Source organism: Pelmatolapia mariae, linkage group LG14, assembly GCF_036321145.2.
Source record: "Pelmatolapia mariae isolate MD_Pm_ZW linkage group LG14, Pm_UMD_F_2, whole genome shotgun sequence".
NCBI lineage: Eukaryota > Metazoa > Chordata > Actinopteri > Cichliformes > Cichlidae > Pelmatolapia > Pelmatolapia mariae.
In genome coordinates, this window is record NC_086239.1 from 2,122,501 (window position 1) to 2,144,642 (window position 22,142).

Sequence of the window (22,142 nt, forward strand, 5' to 3'; positions counted from 1 at the left end):
ACACTCCAGGTGATGTGACTAAGCTGGGTGGTGGGATTTCAAAGTTTCCTTTCAATCACTCCTTCTCAGGTGGAATTCCCTGAAGCGCGAATCTACGAGGAGACTCTGAACACCTTGCTTTACGAGACGATGCCGCTGCCCGACAACTCCCTGCTCGAGGCCACGCGTCGGAGATACAATAACTGTGGCTCTCACAGCGAGGAGGAGGAGGGGCCTGGAGGTCCAGAACTGCGCGAGCGTGTCCGTAGAATCCACGTCAAGAGGTACAGCACATATGACGACAGGCAGCTGGGACACTAGGACCGCTGGACAGACTGCAGCTTTTTTTTTTTTTTTTTTTGATGATGAACTTAAAGTCCGATTGATGCTCATATGTTTTTCTTTTATTACTTTCTGCCGTCTCAGAGGTGCAAGTGATGGCCTCAGTGAAACTGCACATGACTGTAGATGTTCTCTGCTCATACTTTACACATCATCAGGATTCAGAGCAGCGTTAAACACCGAATACCTGCAGCTTTTTCTTTTTTAATCAAATTTACATTTTGAAGTGCAACAAAGATAATCACTACTATGCATTGTTTATTAAAACCATCATAGCACACATTTATAGACTGTATTTTTCACATACACATTTCCAGGTTGTTGTTTGCCTGTGACGAATCTGTTGGAGGTTTACTGGAAATGCTTTGCCTCGAAGATGTTTTAATGGAGCTTTCCATAAAGCCTCTAAGATAAAAGTTACTGTTATTCTGTATTTGTTTGTGGGAGGCAGGTGTTATTGAAATCTCAGTGGTTCGAGCTCAGCTGTCAGAGGATTTAAACGCAGTCGACTCAGAGACCAGCTGATGCTGAGCTATTCTAACGCCTCAGATTTCAGTCTTCAGACAACTTTGATCTTGACCATTTTCAGAGGACCGTTGGGGTTTTTGTTTGTCATTCAAGCATTTAAAAACAGGAACCTAGCAACAAGGTGATTCTCGATTACTGAGAGTTGATTTTGTCGTCAGGATAAAGGGAAGCAGGGAGATGCTCTAAAGCACAGGTGTCAAGCTCCAGTCCTCGAGGGCCGGCGTCCTGAAACTTTTCCTCGTGTCCCTGCTGCAACACACCTGAATAACATTAGCAAGACTTTATAAAACTTGACTGCATGCTGAGGTGGCAGCTCAGCCACTTGATTCATGTTACAGCAGCTCATGAGTAAATGAACATGGTGCAATAAAAGTACTTTTACATTTTTCCAAACACTTCACTTTAATTTACTTGAGTAGGGTGAGAGGTTTCCTAACCCAGCATGCAGTCAGGTTCTATAGTCTTGCTAATGACTGACTCGTGTTAGTCAGGTGTGTCGCAGCAGGGACACATGGAAAGGTTTCAGGATGCCGGCCCTCGAGGACTGAAGCATGAAGAAGGTTGATACTCGCAAAACTTGGAGCTGGAGTTGTGAGAGATGATGTTCACAGAGTGGCTCACAGAAGACAGCATTTACCTACATGTATGTAAATGGGCAGCACTTAAACAGCTACTTGGACTTAGGCAGTTTCTTCCACAACCAATCCTTCTATTGCTGTAGCTGCAGAGATGAAGGCTGAGCTCTACAGCAGCACCACATCCCACCAAGGGTATCAAAACCGTAGCAGGAGTATGGATGTTTTGGGAGGGGAAAATGTATTTTAAAGATTTTTACAGGTTTAATATTGATTCATTTGTAATGGAGTACCTTTGCAGGATCACAGTACTCACTGCAACACTTACATTGTGTCCTCTGCCTTGGAGCTTGTTCCCACTTTCAGTGAGACAGACAGATCCACTCATCATCCTGTGGGTTCAAGTCAAGTGTCATTATTAAATTTTAGTGGGCATAATGCTCACTAGTGCTGAACCCTTGGGCAGTCCCAACCAAATATTCAGTTTCTTTGTGAAACAGAACTGGATGTAAAATTTCATTTAGTCTTAAATGGATGACGGAACAAAGCTGTTCACTGGAAATGTGTTATACGTTCTTTGGCCACAAGAGGGCGAGTGTGCACACATATTAAGACTGATCAAACCTGGCTGTGCTACAGAAAACTGAGGTACTGTCTAGTTCCTGCGTCAAAGAAGTCGCCGCCATCAAAGTTTAACAGGTTGATGTCAGTTGCCCTCGATCACATGTGATGAAGGTACTGGAGACACTGATAGAGGTCCACAGCCATTACATCACCAGGTCGTGGCCCACCTCAGACCACAGGTGAAAACATGTCTGGAAACGTATCCGTACAAGGCGACTGTGATCTCTCAGTTTCTGTTCACCATCAACTAAGACTTTCAGCACGACTTTGGGTCATGTCACCCACACAAATACTCACAAATACAACTGGATGGATGTGTTAGTGACAGGAGCACCCGCCGATGATTTTGTGGAAACATCTGGCGGGAATCATCGGCTGTTGTGATGGAGGAGTACTTGGGCGTCCACTCTGACAATTTGCTGAAATGGAAGACCAACATAGAGGCTGTATGCAACAAGATGAGCAGATTCCTAAACAAAATGCTTCAGTGAGAGCACACATACAAGGTCTTAAATAATCAGGCCCCATCTTAATGACCTTGTAGTACCATATCACCCTATTAGAGCACTTCGCTCTCACACTGCAGGCCTACTTGTTGTTCCTAGAGTATTTAAAAGTAGAATGGGAGGCAGAGCCTTCAGTTTTCAGGCCCCTCTTCTGTGGAACCAGCTTCCAGTTTGGATTCAGGAGACAGACACTATCTCTACTTTTAAGATTTTCATAAAAACTCCCTTTTAACTTTCCTGTTAAAAGGGAGTTTTTCCTCCCCACTGTCGCCAAAGTGCTCATATGATTGTTGGGGTTTTCGCTGTATTATTGTAGAGTCTTTATCTTACAATTTAAAACACCTTGAGGCAACTGTTGTTGTGATTTGGTGCTATGTAAATAAAACTGAATTGAATTGGTGCCCTGAACCAAACCATGTGCACACAGACACCAAGAATCACTGCAAACATGGGACGTGCAGGGCCAGAGTCAATGATTTTGACTTTGATAGGACACTGATAGAGGTCCACAGCCATTACATCACCAGGTCTGAGGTCACCATGGAACTCAGGTAGGACGGGGCATTTGGCAGCTGATATAAAATTACTCAGTTCTCTTATAAGGAAGCGCTGATTATGATGACAACAGTCAAACAGGCATTGATGAAGGAGTTCAAAATGTAAACAGATAAGCTCATTGTAGAGGAAAAAGTTGTTCCACTTCACACTGGCAGGGATCTGGATCCACACATGACAGCTGCTCCAGAATGAAAAGGTCCAATTTTACCTGTTGCACAATTTCAGGATGGTTCTTGATTTCAACAGGTTCAACAAACTAGCCCACTCCAAGGAAAGGCTCTGCATTGTGGTACATTCCCAGAATGTTCCCTTAAAATGTTTCAATCTCATCTGTATTCATCGACCTGCTGAACTGTGCTTGTTCAGGAAATTGTTGAGAAATTTTACTTTTTTTTTTTGTCTGATAAGCACTAATGTGACAAACGCTTGACCCTGACATGAACGGCAGGCCCATCCTGCCACCTGTTACTTGCCACGGAAAAAAGAGCTAGCCAAGGTCGTTACTAATGGCGGCTCATTTGTGAAGGCGCACACTCCCACACGTGTACTTCAGTCAGCTCTCAGAGCAGAAACCAGCTGAGCCAGAATAAGAATCAACACGACATGGAAAAGATTTAAAGGCACTTCTGAAGCAATCACCGAGTCGCTTGCAGAGATGCAGTCCGTGCTGTAAAAAGCACCAACTTATCTTCTCTGACATCCTCTAACGTCACTTACATGCAGCATACATTTGCTATATGTCAAGTTGACTTTACTGTCACATTCATGTGAAACTACATAGGTCGTGCTGCAGGTGCACACTCAGTCCACACGGAGGCACAAACACAAAGTTTCATGACGGGGTCTCCACAAGAGATTACTGTGCGTCACGTTACCGTGACGTCATTCATTTTGCATCAGGCCAACCTGGCATCAGAGGCGACTGCACTGTCCACATGTGCTGTAATCAGATGCTGCCCCCTCCTGTGCCTATAAGCGTGTGGATAAAGACAGAAGGAATACTGCACCTAACGATCTCATTCCACGTTCACGGCACCGGAGTCCCGGTGGAAAGCTGTGAGGAGGCGTTTGCTCCAGACAAACATAAAGTGGAGGGATTTACAAGCTGCAAACATCGACTGAGCCAGAGCAGCATTTTCACACGTTTTCACAGAATATGCTATAAATAACTCGAGGCTCTACAGGTTGGTGTGTTGGATGCTGAGTGGCTGCAGGCGGCAGGTTGAGGAGGGGCTGGATGCTGTGGGCTCCAGTGATTGTTTTCCTCCTTTCTTGCGCTTCCATTGATCAGTAAAGCGAGGAAGGCGGATCCTCTGACGTCGCCGTCAAGCTGCTCGGCTGCGTCAGAGTCCTGCTGAACCAAGGAAGAAGGAACCAAGAAATAAAAGGAGAGCGCTTCGGAAAGGCCGAGCAGAGCGCACGGAGCGTGACGGGGACATACAGACGCGTCGTGAAGAACACCGCGGACATGGAGGGCTGCACGGAGGAAGAATACAAGGAAAAATTACTATGGAACGTCAAACGAGAGGTAGGCGCTCACACGTGACGGCCTGCCGAGCTGCACATCAGTACTCTATTACTTTATTGGACTCAAAAATGCCCACAGAGAGGGGGGTGTTTGGGGTGGAAGGGGACCGTGTTCGTGCTGTGTGGGGCTCAGTTGTCAGCGTCACAAGTTCAAGTTGTCAAACAGTTAAATAAATGAACCATCAGTCCCCATCCAACTGCACTCTGTCAGTAATAAAATACCTGTTTTCTTTGCTTCGTGTTTATTACTGTTACATTACGAAGCTGGATATTTTCAAATATGTTAGCATGTCTGTTTTTGTCCACAGTAATTCCACTTTCTAGTACACATGAAGGCATTTTAAAATCTGGCGTGATTGTGTATTTAAAAGCCCCATCTGGGGTAATTACATGTTTAAATGATATCAACTATTTTGCCTAATGATCTGACAGCTAACGATCATCAAACATTTGGCAAAAGTGGGGAGGAGGAACCCCTTATTTTCCAAACTATTTGTATCGACATGATGGTGTATGTAATTTTCATCCAATCATAAGCTAGCCCTCCAAGAGGATTGCATTAGGAACCTCATGTTTTAAGTGATAAGCCGAGGCATCTACCAGCAGCACTAACATCCACGGTGCACACTGTGCTACAGGCTTTTTCTCTTCCTGATGATGAATGTCTCACATCTCCCCAGTGAGGAATAAATCATTACCCCTTTAACCTTTCTACCCACTCCCGTTGTAATCCTCATGCTGAAAGCTACAACTGGAGATATTTTCCTGCAGATGAAATGTCAGTAAAAACCAAAAGCAGCCTCTTAGGAGGCTGGATGTGGCGAGGTGTGGCTCACTGCTTGTACCTCAGTCTGAGCATGAAGCTCCTGCCATTATAATGGAGAAGAAAGGTCAGGCTAAAAATAACAGGCCAAAAATCTGATAGTCAGAGCGAAGAGGTGGGGGGATTACCTAATCAGTGTTCTCTGTGCTGTGAGTTAAAGTATCCCATTCATCAAACAGTACCTCATTAGTTCTCCGTCACTGCTTCGCTTTAGGCAGCGAATGACTTGATATAGTTTAGATGTGATGTCTGCTCCAGTATTCAGATACATTGACTGAAGTTTGTGGTTTAGTGGATTAATATCACTGCTGCATCTAAAAGAAGACGAAAGCAGAAAATGGAAACACTTTTACTTTAAGGGAATAAAAGCTGCAGCCGAGTTGGACATTTGGAGCCATTGTGTGACTTGCAAACCTCACCACACTTTTCATCTTCCTTTTACAACTGACTAAAGATGCTAAATGCTGATGGCCTGCTGACAGCATGCACATTACATTTGAATCAACAGAACTAGCAGTGAGACCTAAATATGATCATTATTCCTGTTTCTCTTTCATTCTGTGTTGACCACTTAACAGTGTGTTACCTTTTCTCTTCATGTCCAGTCAGGATGCAGAATTCTGGGCTGATAATCCTGTATTTCAAAAAAGTAACATTAAACACGAACATAAGCAGTTTTATCATTATTATAGCCTGACTGACAGGATTTTTAAGGCCAATATCAATATTAATATTTAGTGATTTTAAAACATGTGATATGTTGGTTCATTTTTTTCAGACCCACAATAATAAACAGATTTTCCTAACAGTTGTAATGTGTTGTATATATGAGTGCAGTTTAAAAATATCCTTTTTTATTGTTAGGAGAAGTCATTGAATACTTCTTTACTCTCTGTCTTTGTGTTGCCAGCAAAGGGAGGTTGCAGAGTGCCCTCTGGTGGACAAACTGTAAAACATCAGTATTAATTACGTGGTTGAAGGGTGTTTCTCCTGCCTGTCATACATACTGGGAAATGGTTAAAATAGTCTGTCCGGCTCCTGTGCAGTCTGAGGTGCAAGACTCATTTTGAATATCTAGGCTAAACACTTGTGTTCTCCTCCAGCTGTTCCATAGTCACCTACAGGTTTGAGTCTTAAATAATTGAGTCATAGCATTGCCTCAGGCTCAAAATAGCTCCAGTTCTCAGGATGACTGCAGGCGGTGGGGTCTGCGTCTACTAAACACAGACCACGTGGGAAAAGGAAAAGACTGTTGCAGTCTTGGGTGATTGAGCCACTGAAAGGTGTGTGTTGATACGCTGAGCTGCATCTTCAAATACACCTCCGGTCACTGTCTTGTGCTGCAGTAGCATCAATTGTTAATGCATGCTGGCTGTTAACATTTAAACAACGCCTCGGTGTCTTTGTATTTGAATTTTGAAATAATTTAAGTTGTATTAAAATCCTCTCTACATGTGATAAGGTGGTCCTGTTTCTGAGATTTGTTCAACATGTAATATTGAACCATCTGCTTTTTCTCATACAGCGTAGTGCTTCTCAAACACAGGGGTTACTGTCAGTTTCTTTTTTCATACACACCAATTCCTGTTTTCTGTCAATTAAATGCAGATCTTTGAACTTTAGACTAGGATTAATGTGCCCTCACATGAAGGAGATGCTGTTGCCTAAGAAAGTATCAGTTATCTGTTTTTTGCCATATGCTCTAAGTCTTCATGTTCTGTATATATTTGGTATAAACGATTATCCCAGAGTTCATCCATGGCACGCCCATCACTGTCTTAGGATGTTTTACAGCATGGCAAATTCAGCTGTGTTGAGAGAGCCTGGTTTGAACGGGGCCGACTGGCTCCTGCGTTAAAGCTCTCTGTCTCTTTAAGCGGCACTCTGTTCGCTCACTATTGCTTGGCAACTGAAAGCCTGTGCAGCTCCCTAAGAAGTTAAATTGCATCAGTTGGCGATTAATATCTCAGCAGTGAGGCGGCCCTGTCAGGTGGTCTCTTATACCGAGTCAAAAAGTGCCTTTCTGTAGTCACCTGTTTCCTTAACCATCCTTCTCCTTTTATAAAATCTGTAGTAGTTTTCTGGTGGTTCCAGAAGCGGCTTATTCTGTCATGGCTGTGTGCAGGCAGGCACGGAGAAAGGACCCAAAATGCAGGACTCGGAGGCAGACGTGGACTCAAAAACGCACAGCTTTATTGCTGGATAGCAACAGAACAGAACTAACCAAAACTGAGAAAAATAGAAAATAAACTAAGCAGGCTGGCAGACAGAACACACAGTAACCTGAGGGTTGAAGACATTAACGACACGACACCGAGTAGGGAAAGACACAGACACTAAATACAAGAGGTGAACGGAGCGAAGAGGAAACAGCTGGGAGACACGACTGACACTGATTACACTGACGAGACAGGGAGAGCACAAAGCTGAACGCACTGACATAGGACACAGACCTACAAAATAAAACAGGAAGCACACGACAGACAGAGACACAGACGCAGACTCATAAGCAGGCATAAAGGCATCATGGACAGACAGAAGACTAAGCACAGGCAACCTAAACTAAACATGAGGGCAAGATAACGAAACCCAAACCAGAAATAATCATCATCATCACCAGATAGCTTGAAGAAACAGAATACAATCACAATCAAAACAGCATCACCCGAGAATAAGAACTAATCCATAATGCAGAGATAAACCAAAACCTAAGGAACTCAAAATGCTGGGTCGAACCGACCCAGGACCGTGACATATTCGTCCTGTAGATCAATACTTTTCTCTGTCTCCACAACATAGAAGATTTTTGGAGGAAATTAATTTTCCCCTAAAACACAGAGCTATTCTAGCAGTTTCTTAACTAGTCAGATAACAAATCAAAGTATACGAAAGAGGCTCTGTGTGCTTAAAATATAGTATCCTGGACTTTTCTGTTTTACTGCTGCAGTGAAAGATACTTCACTCAAACCTGAGCTGAATCGAGTGTTTCATACTTGATTCAGCTCAGGTACAGTGTGCATGTAGCTGTACTGAACTGTTACCCTCATGTAACTGTAGCCATGCATGCTGATATGAGTGATTAAATACTGTAATCGGCCAAAGTGTTTACACGTGTCAGTGTAACAGCTCTCCACATGTTGGCCGTCGCGTTTGCTCTGTGATAGAAATAAAGGCTCTCTCTTTAGAAGAAGCAGAGAGCTGGGTGAAATGCATGTGCGTGCGCACACACACACACACACACACACACACACACACACACACACACACACACACACACACTCCACTCATGAAAAGTTGTATAGTTGTAAAAGCTCTTCATGAGTAGTTCCCCAGCTGCTCACAGAAAATGGAAAATCATCTTCAAGATCAGGAAACTGTCACATGGCCAACATCAATACTGTGACCGTAGTGTTGGAAGTTGGCTTTCATGTCCTTTATGTACTACACTGAGTAGCCTTGGATGCTGCTGTGTAACAGCATTAAATAGTTTCTTCTCTGAAGAAATATTCTAGCATTACAAAATAGAGTGTTGGGTAACGTTTCCCTCAGACTGACACTTTCTCCAGAACCAAATAATTTCTTCCTGTAACAATCTTATTTTATGGCTGCTGCTACGAGAGCTTCAAAGCCAGAGCAGCTCGTAAAACTACACCGACATCTACTTGATATTTTATACTCTTAAGGGTAAACGCTAATTTCCTCTACATTTTCTTTACAGGAATATCAGAGGTATTGGTTTGATACAGGATATGTCTCTTTAAGGAGAGAGTTATCTCAGGGTCATAGTATCTGTGAAAAGCAGCATCAGGTCAACAACTGCATTACATATGAGTGAGGACAAATGAAGTCCACCAACTCATCCTTCAGCCTCCCTCTTCCACCACCAGTGTTACGAGGGCATTGTTCATGACTTCATTAATGACGGTGTCTCTGCTGTGGCCTAACAGCAGCTCTTCAGTGAAGGGTGCAGTACAACAAACCAGAGCGCAATTTTCTTAGATAATAGTTAAAACCATATATGTGTGAGGATAATGTGGTTAGAGGGCCCACATCAGAGACCAGAGTTATTTAGCAGCAGATTCATAACAGTATTTGAAGAAACAACACGGACATTGTCGTAATTTTACCTAATTAATGATCCAAAGAAGTATTTAGTAGTTAGAGCAGGTGTGGGGATCTCACCCTGGGTCAGCACACATGAATCAAATGATTAGTTCGTTATCAGGCCTCTGGAGAACTTTTTAAATGAGCCGTGTTGGATCAAGGACACATCTAAAACCTGCAGGACACCGGGCCCTGAGGCCTGGAGCCCCCCCACCCCTGAGTTAGAGGCTTATCACTTCAACAACATGGACGCTCAGTTTTGAAACCCAAAGTCTTGAAAACAAACAAACACATAAACAGTCATTTATTACAGTTTTTATAAGCCATCAAATTGAACATCCACCCAGGATTAGATAAAGTCAGTGTGGCTGTTCTGAGGCTGACTGGTTTTCCAACTGTGAAACGAATCTAAAAAACACACGCGAGGCTCTGAGATTATTGCAAAAATCATAATCACACTTATTTTGGACAACATTGTAATTTCTGCATTATCTCAAAGCAAGGTGCTTCCTCTAGATTCCCACCTGATACGGAGACGAGACGAGCGGAGAGAGCTGACAAAAGAGCGAGCAGTTAACACCATCCTAATGTTTGCAGTGCGCTGTTTTAAAAGTCACACATGCTGCACCTTTATCAAACACACAAGTGACCTAATAGAGACAGGCTGTACAGGCTGTCATTGCCTCCTCCACCTGTTGGGGCAGCAAAGATCCCACCTGGGTCGTAGGTATTTTTCACAGTAGGACAAACTTGTAATTAATAAAAACTAACATTGGCGACTGAGCTGCTCGGGCTTCAGCATCCATTCAAACTAATTATTTGTGTTAAAGTCGTGAGTAATTCCCGTCACAGCGCTGCCCGTGTTCCACTCTTAGACACAGGTGTAATCAGCAGGAAGTGGAAACACCTGTGCCGCCGTTAATGAGCCAGACTCGTATCTAAAAGCGCGCACCCGTGCCGCTGCTGTTTACCTTTCAGAGAAGAGCGCCGTGCTTCACGCTAATTACAAAATGATGAGCTGAAAATATGATAAATTAATGTGAAATTCTTGGCTGTCACCTTACGGTCATGTAAAAATAGAAGCACATTTAAAGGTGGCACAAAAATGCTTTAATATTGTTATTTATCACAAACCAAAGAGGCTGGTGCTCTGATAAACTGACTCACCTCAGGAAGTGAACAAGCCCTGATTACTCTTCCCTTAATCATAAACTGAGTACTACCCTGGATGGACGATAAACAGCCTGAATTAGCAAACTGTCTGCTGCACAGTCCCTTCACTTACTGTATTTTCCATTGTGTAGAGCACATTTGCATCAGGAGCATGGTTCTTGGTGGTGAGCACAAACACACTGTTGGTGTTCGGTTGTTTGTCTAGTCACGAACATGAGATAAAGGGAAAATTAAACGTCTCCTTATGTAACAGAGGGGGGCTAATGAGCTCTTTTCTCCATTCCTCCCAGAAAGCATTAGCTTCAGGATTCGTAGAAGTGTGTCAGAATCACCCAGCTCTGCTCAGCCATTAACAACACAAAAACCCAAAACACAGTGAATTTGTCTTCAACGTTGTCCCTGGAAGTACATGTTTATTAATGCAGGAACGTCATCTTTAAGCTAAAGTCAATAAATGCAGGTATCTCTGAGGTCACGTGAACTTTGTGCCAACAAAACGAGCTTCTAACGTACTCCAGTCATGTGAGTTTGACCTGCAGTATATATACGCCTCCTCGTTAACAGGCGGGCCAATCTGAGCAATTATTAACATCTGTGTGTTTTTAAGAAACATTTATTATGAATTTGGATTTTTAATCATGTTTATTGCAAATCTGATGTTACATTATCTGCTGGAATTAAAACTACTAGAGCTCACAGTAACTCTGTGTAATCACTGACAACTAGAACTAATTAAACTTGTTAGTTTCATAGTCCCACCAGGTGAAGGTATCGATCCCGCTCTGTGGAGCTGTTGGTGTGGGTGGAGCTGCTCTCTGCATGAATATATGGATCTACTTGCACATCTATAAAACTGGATGAGAAGCAGAAAGTTCCCCCTAACCTGACTCATGGGGTCTGCTGTTCTGTTAATTCAAGCTTCTGAGTCATGGATCTTTTAGCATACTGACTGGAAATGTACCTGCCAAATACAAGAGCAGGTAATAGTGAAGCCTTTATAACTGAGCGGTATTTGGTGGTAGACTGAAAATAGCATTTTGTTTTCGTTAAAGGTATCGCTGTAATCACAGAAATATAATCTTTAGAATATGTGTTAACAGATGGTTCAGTGTTTGCCACTCTGACCTTCAAATGCCACGACATTTCCTTGTTTTTCCTTGTGGCATCTATGACTGACTGTTACGCTGAGACAGGAATGGTAAAGAGCCAGTTTGACTGGATCTGTGGGCTACTGGCATGTGTCCATCTGGTAACATAACAGGCTCCGTCTTTAGGAAGTTTTATTTTTATGAAAAATTGCTTCTTTCCTTTCCTTTAAGGGAATGATCCCAGAGCCCAGCAGTGCTACTATAATACTATAAGACTACTAGTAGTAATACTAAAAAAGACCTTAAATAACAAGTCACAGCTGATCAGGGTGAATGCTTAAGTGAACCAAACACATGACACCAGAAACTGCTGTTTGCTTCACCTTCCAGCAGTTAATAAAAATGTCTTTTTACCACACTGAAGTTTTATTTAACAAGTACAAATTTAACCCTGATGCAGAAAAGGATTTTTCACAGGTTCACCACCTCTTAGTGAGTATTTGTATTTGCAGGTTTTCAGTGCAGCATCGTATAGCTCTTTGTGACCAGTTTAACCTGTCGACTGTTCAGCTCATTTCAATGTTCTTTATACAGCTCCAAATCACAATCACACAACAACAGTCGCCTCAAGGTGCTTTATATTGTAAGGTAGACCCTACAATAATACATACAGAGAAAAACCCAACAATCATATGACCCCCTATGAGCAAGCACTTTGGCGACAGTGGGAAGGAAAAACTCCCTTTTAACAGGAAGAAACCTCCAGCAGAACCAGGCTCAGGGAGGGGCGGGGCCATCTGCTGTGATTGGTTGGGGAGAGAGAAGGAAGACAGGATAAAGACATGCTGTGGAAGAGAGACAGAGATTAATAACAAGTATGATGCAGTGCAGAGAGGTCTGTTAACACATAGTGAGTGAAGAAGAAACACCCAGTGCATCATGGGAATCCCCCAGCAGCCTACAACTAAGGGAGGATTCAGGGTCACCTGATCCAGCCCTAACTATACGCTTTAACAAAAAGGAAAGTTTGGAGCTGTTTTAAACTGAAGGTTCTTCCTCCTATTCTTCTTTTCAGGAACAACAAGTGTATAGCAGCTGTTTGTTTTTTCGGCTCTCCAAATCGAGCGATTTAGCCCATCCCTTACTAAAATCTTAACAACCTCCCACTGCTCCACAATACAGGGAAAAAGTTTTGAGCGAAAGGACGATATTGTAGTAAGAGCTTCATTATAACACAACCACACAAGCAATTAAATCCATCCTGTTTATCAATTAGACCCAAACCAGGCGGAGGTGCCAGACACGTCCTGGATTAATTACCGACTGCAATTAATTCTTCGGAGAGAGCGAACTTGGACAAGCGAACGGCAGATTGAGTCAGTGTTGCTGAACTCGCTCAGGCTCTCCTCCCCAGAGACACAATAGATAGCAGCAGAAAGACTCATTTGAATGTTTCCAGGATGCCAAGATATTAATTGGAAGTCAGCAGTGCGGATGTTTGGGTGAGATTGTCAGAGCTGTTATTCGTACGTGTCACAATTTGAAGGGGAGACTGCGTCACTCTTATTTATATATATATTTTTTAAAAATTCCCCACTCGCCCCTGCGGGCGGTCTATCCTTCAAACTCGGGTCCTCTACCAGAGGCCTGGGAGCTTGACGGTGCTGCTCAGTATCTTAGCTGTTCCTAGGACTCTTCTGGACAGAGATCTCCGATGTTGTTCCCGGATCTGCTGGAGCCACTCGCACTGAGTGCTCTGATTACCACTGGGACACTGTTACCTTCACCCTCCACATCTCCCTCTCTCTCTCTCTCTCTCTCTCTCTCTCTCTCTCTCTCTCTATATATATATATATATATATATATATATATATATATATATGTATATATATATGTATGTATATATATATATATTTGGTAATGGGGTAATTGACGTTCCATAGAAAAACACTGGTTTATACCGATAACCAATCAGTAAACAGTTGACAGCAATGAACAGCTGCTGAGCCGTCTTTACATTCTTTGGTGATATGAAGCCAGTGATCTTTATTTTAACATAGTAAAAGAAAAGTAGAACTATACCGTGTGCCTTCCAGCACGTGTCACAGTGTTGGTACTGCATTAATGTATGAGAGCCTGTTAATGTTTATGCCTGAGTAGTAACAGCAGTATCAGTCCAGTCTCTTGACTGGTCTATTACCTGTTCAAGGTTTTTGCCCTTTCAGCATATTTAAGTGTGCTTGCTTCTTTCTTTGTGATCATTTACGGAACTACAATATAGTGAATTAGCTTTTTAGCACCAGTGTTATTTATTCTAATATACTACCTAAATATCTGAAGCTAAATATTCTAATTTCATATTTAAAACAGGTGGGAAAGAAATAAAGTGCAAAACTCTTCACCGTGATGCTTTTACAGGGGGATCAAACCTCACGGTCTGTTCGTGTGAACGTGTTGTGTCTATATGTGCCTTAAAGTTACCTACCTTTGCATCGTTTCAGAAAATCATGGTTAAAGCTTATCACTTTAATAATTGTTGGTCTCGTTTTAGGTTCTATGTGGCTAATGCAATTCATTAGACATCATCATCATCATACACTCATCATCATACCCTCTGTGGACTAAAGTACTGGGCCACAGCTCAATGAAATCTGGTATTTCAGTCCCATTGCCACAAGTGTGTAAACTCAAGCACTATTTGTCCATATAGTGTACACAAAGGTACAGTTTTAGTTACAAATTTGATTTATTTCTCAGTTAGTTTAGAAAACAAACACCCACCTGCCCACACACACCTGTTCACCCCCACAGTCGGCACAGTTGCTCTTTAGTCTCAGTCCAACAACTGAAGCTCAGCTGGACTGAAGCTCAGTGATCTGGTTGGATAAGTGAAGCCTGTTTAAAGCACACACCATCAATCTGACCAATCATCATCAGCTGGGTGCACTGGGCAATCGTTGTTTTTTAAAAAAATTAAATCTTTTCTTTTTATTTGTACAAAGTGCTTTCCACATGTCATCATAAAAGAGTGGCAATGAGAAAGAAAGCACTGCAAACCATTACTGTACCATCATCTGGAGTGTGTGTGTGTGTGTGTGTGTGTGTGTGTGTGTGTGTGTGTGTGTGTGTGTGTGTGTGTGTGTGTGTGTGTGTGTGTGTGTGTGTGTGTGTGTGCATTTTCATTTCCTGTGACAGTAGCTTTTATGTAAAACTGATGCAGATTAGCTTGACTGTGAGACTGGATGCGGCTACCATCTCTATTCAGCGAGGCAATGATGCAGCTAAGGTTAAAGACAATGACTCTTAGCACAGAGTCACCCCGGCTCTCCTGTGTGCAGGTGAAGCAGATTATGGAGGAAGCAGTGACTAAGAAGTTTGTCCACGAAGACAGCAGCCACATCATCGCTCTCTGCAGTGAGTACTCTTCCTTTTCTCTCGTTTTCCACCACATGTACAGCTGTGTGTCTTCACAGGATGTTACATCGACTTATAGTGATTATCTGGATTTAATCAAAACTGTAATTGCTGGGGTGATGACACATTTTCACGTCAATATAATTTTCATTCCCTTCTGTAAAATGTTCTCACTAAACATAATTTAGCATCACCCTTCCCATCAGTGCCTCTCTCTCTCTCTCTCTCTCTCTCTCTCTCTCTCTCTCTCTCTCTCTCTCTCTCTCTCTCTCTCTCACACACACACACACACACTTAAACTTGTTGAACTCCTTACCAGGTGACTTAATGCTGCTTCTCCATCAAGGACTTCCTTTGACGTCACTGTGACTGTGCTGCTGTCTCAGTGGAACGTTAGCAATCACAATGGAGATAATGGAAACCTAATTTCATAGAGAGGCTGTACAAAACCTAAGCTTTCTAAGCCTGTCTGTGTGTAAGTGTGTGTGTGGCCGGACACAGGGGGGTTGCCCCTCCTGACCGGCTTGTTGAGCTTGCAGTACTGTATGAGTCACAGCTTCCATGCTGGTTACAAAGCTGCCTCCGCCTATAGCTGCAGATCAGCCAAGTCACCGATCTCACAGCCAAAGCTTCTCTTTCTTGGGATAAAGATATATAACTGCACCATAACTCGAATAAAATACATGCGTTTTAAAATTTTCTCTGAATATGACAAATGCTGCCAAAGAGGTTTTGGCCTCTGACTAAAAGAAAATCTTTTTTATTTAATTAAATGTCCAAATATAACAGGAAACGTAGAGACTTCTGATAAGTCTGGGTCGTTGCTTTATCCTCTGACCCAAAATATCCGTCACTCCTGATGAAGAACTACCTCCAGAAGACCAAAGTGAGTCTTACTGACTGGCCTGCACAAAACCCGGACCTATGAACTGAAGACCAAGGTCTGTGCCAGAAGAGGAGCTTGTGAGACAAGGATCAGAAATCATTTGCTCTGGTTCAGAGCATTTGTGAAATATGTATTTTTAAAAAATACATTTTCATAGTGGGACTAATAATTCTGTAGATACAAGCAGTAGAAATGAGCTTCATCTCAAGGGTAGGTGGGGTAGTTTAAGGGGGGGTCGCGGTGCTACTCCTTCACATCAGGAGAGTCATTTAAGGATGTTCAGGCGAGGTGTTTCTGGTCTGTCCTATCAGAAATCCTTGTTTCCACGGTTCTCTGTCTCCCTGAATATGAACAGCAGATATAATCTAAACCCAAGAGCAGGAGTCGGTATATGGACGTCACTCTTTCTTTTAAACATATCAGAAATCGTGTGTCCACTGGGTGTTACCTGGTGGCTTGCTGGCTGCCGTTCATTCATCCAGTTATTCCTCATCTGACAGAGCTTTTTCCCCTAAACGGATGCTCCCTGAACGTATTTCCATCTCTTCATGTCTTCTCAGCCTCAGTAACTGTAACCTGCACACTGTCTCATCTCCTACAGCGTCACATTTCTCTCCCCCTCTGCTCTCACCTCCTGTCCCCCTCCTCACGCATCTATATATGTAAGAAAAATGATATTTCATATATATGCTACTTTAAACTTTATTATTATAAATGCTTTACAGATACTGAAATGAAAAGAAAAGGCTTTTTTTTATTAAAAGTTGAATTTTCTCAAATGAAACTAAGTAGTCGGCGTCTCGATGGATGGCCACGGTTTAGCCTGGCAGGACCTTAGATGATGCCTGAGGACTGAAAGCTGCCTGCTGGTAAAATTCCCCAGGTGTCTGGATCGCACGTCAGCTGCTTGTCCGCTTTGTTGACCGAACCAAAGAACCACCTCTTTGACTTAAGATTTAGTAATAAGATCACCCTTTCCACACCCACACAAGCAGTGACACCAGTGATAACACGAGTGGCACTGCTGTCAGGTGCATAGTGGGGGAGCGCTGTAGTATAAGAGAAGTGCCTCAGACTGCACATGCTGGTTGTTCAGCCTTAAGTAACCTTGGCACTATTGATTTCTTCTCCTTTATTCTTATTAGTTTGCATTAAGCCCCACGTCCACAGGATTATCACTGACTGACGAGGACCAGAAGTCTTCATGATAAAACTGTGAATCCGTCCTTTTGGATTCATAGGAGGATTGTTCAATCCAGTTAATCCAGTCTGGTTATTCTGTAGAGTTTCAGTTAGAATTCCTCAGTATTATGGAGTGTTGTTCCTCCTCAGCCACGGGCAGCTGATTTTCAGGAGATCATGATTGGATCCCTTTAGCCCACATTAAAGTGTAAAGTCTTCTCATGTATCAGAACTGATTCAACCTTTAGTGCGACAATAAAGTCGTTTTTGACATTGAGACAGTTTTCAGTCACGTGCGGGGAAAGCTTTAAAGTAGAGAGTGTGGCTGTGTTAAAGAAGGGAAGCTTCCTGAAGTATGAAAATGTGTCATTAAAATGTTCTGTTTACAACCTGCGATCACAGTTTTGCAGCCCACACTTTAAAAATCCAAAATTGTACCTGATTAAAGTCTAGCTGATCTCCTACCAGCAGTGCTGCAGTCCTCAGTGCTTCATGAAACCTGCTCTAATCACTTGTCATTTGAAAATTTGCAATGTCCTTTCATACGTCAGCGACACATCCACCTTACTTCCATGTTGGCAAAGAGGAAGTTTAGAAAATCTGATGAGTGGAACGGCTGCTGAGTGAAACATTGCCATTGCAGCGTTCTCAATAATCCTTGACATGAACGCCGAGTCTGGCCGAGTGCTCAGATTTGGACGTCCAGAGGTGCGAAAGGACCCGACCTTAAAGGCGAGGGAGGAATTACAGCTATTGTCATGTTTAAAATGAAGGAAGGTCAATTTTTGAAACTTTGTGTGTTGTGTTGATAGATTTTTAAACTTTCTAGTTTTTTCCAGCCACTAAATGATCCTCATTTCCTGTGCCAAAGTAAACCAGGCAGTAACTACACGATGTTGCTGCATCTGTACGTGCTTCTTCCTTTTCAAGGTCGAGCTGCTTCAGCACAGAGCGTACTGCTGGAAAGGAAGAACTGCTGAAACCAGATCATTTCTCTGAGATGTGCTGACATTTAAAGATTATAGCAGCCTGTTCTCTAATGTTGGTGCACACACACTGGATCATGCAAATTTCTCATCCACCGTCTTCACTTTATCCAACATTTGTCTTCAGAACAGCCAGAACCATGTTTGACCTCATCCAAGCTGTGGGAGTGCATGTCCTTCTAATTGCTGATGTGAGAAGAGGGCGCTGTGGAAATTAAACTGTCAGCCTTAGTTTTAATTATAACTCTTCAAGACAGCATCCAGAGGCGAGGTCTCTCACCTTTCACTGCTGGGCTGGAAACAGGCGCTAAAGTCTCGGCAGCGCTGCGCTGCTTTGCTAACTCGCAGACAAAGCTAAGTGAACTTGACTAATCGAGCAGATGAGATTAAAAGTAAAGGAACTTTTGTACAGTAACATAGATGGTTTTATTTAAAACATTGTGGCAGGTTACATAATAACTGGTATGTAGTTTTAGAAAAAAAAGCGAATCGATAGATCTGAAGTAGGGCAGTAGGAAAAAACGTTTTTTAGCTTCCTTTTTAAAAACCTTACCTGTAGTCTGCGCTGCATTTCTCAATGACTGGTATATTTGTGATTTTGACATTCCATCAGTATATCAGGCTGTTATTCTTTAAAAGCCTGTTTTATGCTAACTGCACTGCAGTGGTTTCTATGAATGTAGCGGAAAGTTTTACTTTTGTTCGAGTCTATTTTTCCCGTTTATTCCCGTCACCGTAAATGAATGGTGGCAATAAAAGGGAAGCATAGCAGTAACTATGCTACTCTAATTAATTTCTTAGAGCCAAATGCATGATGTGATCAGTCAGTGTCTCTAAAATCTGCTCAAGTGATTTTAGACAGAGCCTGAAGCATCTCATAACCTTATCTGGAGCTGCTGATGGTTGAAACGGTTGCTTATTAGATATATGGGCTTGGACAGTGCAAGTGTGTGGTTTCCCTTTTATTTAATAAAGCAGATCTTTAAGGAAGAGTAATTATTTTTGTTAGACCTTAGCAGCGGCACACAGCAGTCCGGATTGTTTTCAAGCCAGCCTTGGAAGAGACAGAACAGTGGTGGAAATGTAATGTGATGTAATCATATTTACATATTTGGGGGTTTAGCACCCATTAAAATAAATGGAACTGGCTTTAATTTGACACCAGTGGCCACATAGTTAGTTAGAGCTCAAAAAACTGATTCTAAGTGATATCTTTAGGCTCTTTGTTAGTGTCAGGCTGTTTCTTTAGTTGAATCTACCAATAAAAACCAAAGATGTGTCAGGCCTAAACAAAAAACAAACTCTCTGCAGCAGATGAACAGTATGTGAAAGTGATATCCTTCAGAAACAGGACCTGACACAGTTGGTCTCATAGGAAGGGTGTCCATCAGCAAGTCGTTCTAAAGGATGAGAAACAGGGAAAACGCTGAGGTCTGCCAAATTATATGAGAACTGAAATTCAGTGGGTTTGTTCATTATCTTTATCCTGTCTTCCTTCTCTCACCCCAACCAATCACAGCAGATGGCCCCGCCCCTCCCTGAGCCTGGTTCTGCTGGAGGTTTCTTCCTGTTAAAAGGGAGTTTTTCCTTCCCACTGTCGCCAAAGTGCTTGCTCATAGGGGGTCATATGATGGTTGGGTTTTTCTCTGTATGTATTATTGTAGGGTCTACCTTACAATATAAAGCACCTTGAGGTGACTGACAGAACTCTTCCTGAAGATTTTTGAAAGAAATTGCAAGAAAGCTCACCTAGGCAGTTCAGATCATGTTGAAGAATAAAGGTGGTCTTACCAAATATTAATGTTCAATCTTGTTGGGATTGTACAAACTCTGCTTTTGCTTTTACATCTGTTCCTGGACATGTTTCAATAAATTAATGATTAAATTAATGAAAAACTAAAGAAATGAGAGCTGGCTAAAGATTTTTCACAGTAGTGTCCTCACGATTTTGCTGCTTCTATCTCACACAAAAATTATTTGAAAATTGTCTTAGACCCACAGACTGCACTGAAAAGCTGTTTTCTATGCGCCGCTACTGTACACTACAGTAGCGGCGCAAACATCATGCAAACATCTCTGCAAACATCTCTGATGTTTGCATGAAGTTTTGTGTCACAAGTGGCTGTTACTAATTGTACAAATCTGCTGTGTGCCCACATGACCCCATCAAGGAAATTACTATTTGACTCTGTTGCACCTTTAATGTGCGCTCGGTCCACAGATGCGCAAATTGGACAATGTGTTAATGTGTGTATGTGAGCGAGAGACAGAGAGAGGGAGAGAGAGAGCGTGCTTATAATATGCCAGCTCATGGAGTGTGTCGTAAGATGTACATGCATGTGGACTGCAAAAACATAAAGGCTGACTTGGAGCTACATCTAAGTATATCAGTCCCAAGTATTAGCAGCAACCAGGGAGCAACTTTCATTCGGCGTGTCAGTGTTACCTTTGAGATCTGCACATGCACACCTATACCTTACTGTTACAGAGAATGTATTTGAGGTGCAGATGCTCCCTCTTCACTGTAATGTCTTAAACTGCTGCAAATGTTACATGTTACATAGAGTCTGTAGAGTCGAGCAGCCTGGTCAGACCCTGTCATGTTCATCTCATCATTCCTGGGCTGAAAGCCCGCAGGCTAAATAAGTGACGTCAGCGTAATGCAGTCTGATTGTCAACCTCTACAGCTCAGGGGTTGTCAGGAAAGGTGAAAGGTCAAAGGTCAGGTGGTAATGATAAGTAATGATTTCTGCAAATGAATGAGTCACGAGGCTCTGTTAACATCTACTGATGAAGGCCACTGTTGTTATTATTAAAAGCCAACAGGAAGCACTTTGTTATTTTGGTGGAGAGGGACTATTAACCAAACAAAGAATACAGATTTCATAATTATTAAATTTTTATGGAAACTGCCAAGAAGGTGTTTGATGGATCCTTTGGACAGAGAAAAGAAGACAAGCAGACTCGGTGGTGGAATGAAGAAGTACAGGAAAGTGAAGGGAAGGAAGAGGTTAGCATTGAAAAGTGTGATAGTCGGGGAGATAAAGTAGAGAAGAGCTACTGGGAGGCTACGTGTACAGCAAAGAGAGAGGTGGCAAAGTCGTACAGTGAACTGAATATGAGGCAGAAGAAAGGAGACTTTCATCAACAAGGCTGATGTGCAGAGTTGTAGTAACTACAGAGGGATAAAGATGATGTGCCACGCCATGAAGCTATGGGAAAGAGTAATTGAAGCGAGGTTAAGAGGAAAGGTGACGATCAGCAAGCAGCACCATGGTGTCGTTCTGAGAAGGAGCACTACAGATGTGATGTTTACTGTGAGAGTGTTGATGGAGAAGTATAGAGAAGGTCGGACACAGCAAGACGATGCTGAGGGAAGATACAGGGGTGGGGGTGAAAGTACATCGGGCATCTGTTCTGGTTGAGTTATGCAGAACAGAGTACGCGCGATTGAACGAGAGGGGGGACAGATGAGCCGGTGAAGATGCAAATAGGTGAGGCAGTGAAGGTGGACGAGTTTAAAAACCTGGGGTCAGCCGCTAAAGGCAGAGGACGGTGCACGAGAGAGGTGACGAGTATAGGCAGGATGATTGTGGGACCTGCTCTGATGTATGGAGTCGGTGGCAATGACAAAAAGACTCGAGGAGCTGGAGTGGGAGTTGAAGATGTTCTGATTTTCACTGGGAGTGACCAGGATGGACAAGAGTGGAAATGAGTGCATCAGAGGAGTTTGGAGATAACGTTAGACCGAGGAGGGATATCGAGTATGAAGCTGCCACGCCGGAGAAAAAGAGACAGACCATAGAGAAGATTCATAGATGATACCATCCCTAAAGCAGCAGCTGAC

General features: G+C 42.7%; 2 protein-coding genes across 6 annotated transcripts in view; both read left to right on the plus strand.

Annotated features, from left to right (window-relative positions):
- The window catches only part of tnfaip1 (tumor necrosis factor, alpha-induced protein 1 (endothelial)), a 10,562-nt gene extending 7,788 nt beyond the window's left edge, over positions 1–2,774 (plus strand). For all 3 annotated transcript variants that reach the window (XM_063492685.1, XM_063492683.1, XM_063492686.1), the window contains one exon: positions 70–2,774. In XM_063492685.1, the coding sequence (XP_063348755.1) occupies positions 70–300 (231 nt within the window). In that variant the 3' untranslated portion in view covers positions 301–2,774. The remainder of the gene's footprint in view (positions 1–69) is intronic.
- Positions 2,775–2,865: 91 nt separating this feature from the next.
- The window catches only part of sgsm2 (small G protein signaling modulator 2), a 103,280-nt gene continuing 84,003 nt past the window's right edge, over positions 2,866–22,142 (plus strand). For all 3 annotated transcript variants that reach the window (XM_063492680.1, XM_063492682.1, XM_063492681.1), the window contains exons 1-2: positions 2,866–4,640; positions 15,166–15,241. In XM_063492680.1, coding sequence (XP_063348750.1) covers positions 4,581–4,640; positions 15,166–15,241 — 136 coding nt within the window. In that variant the 5' untranslated portion in view covers positions 2,866–4,580. The remainder of the gene's footprint in view (positions 4,641–15,165; positions 15,242–22,142) is intronic.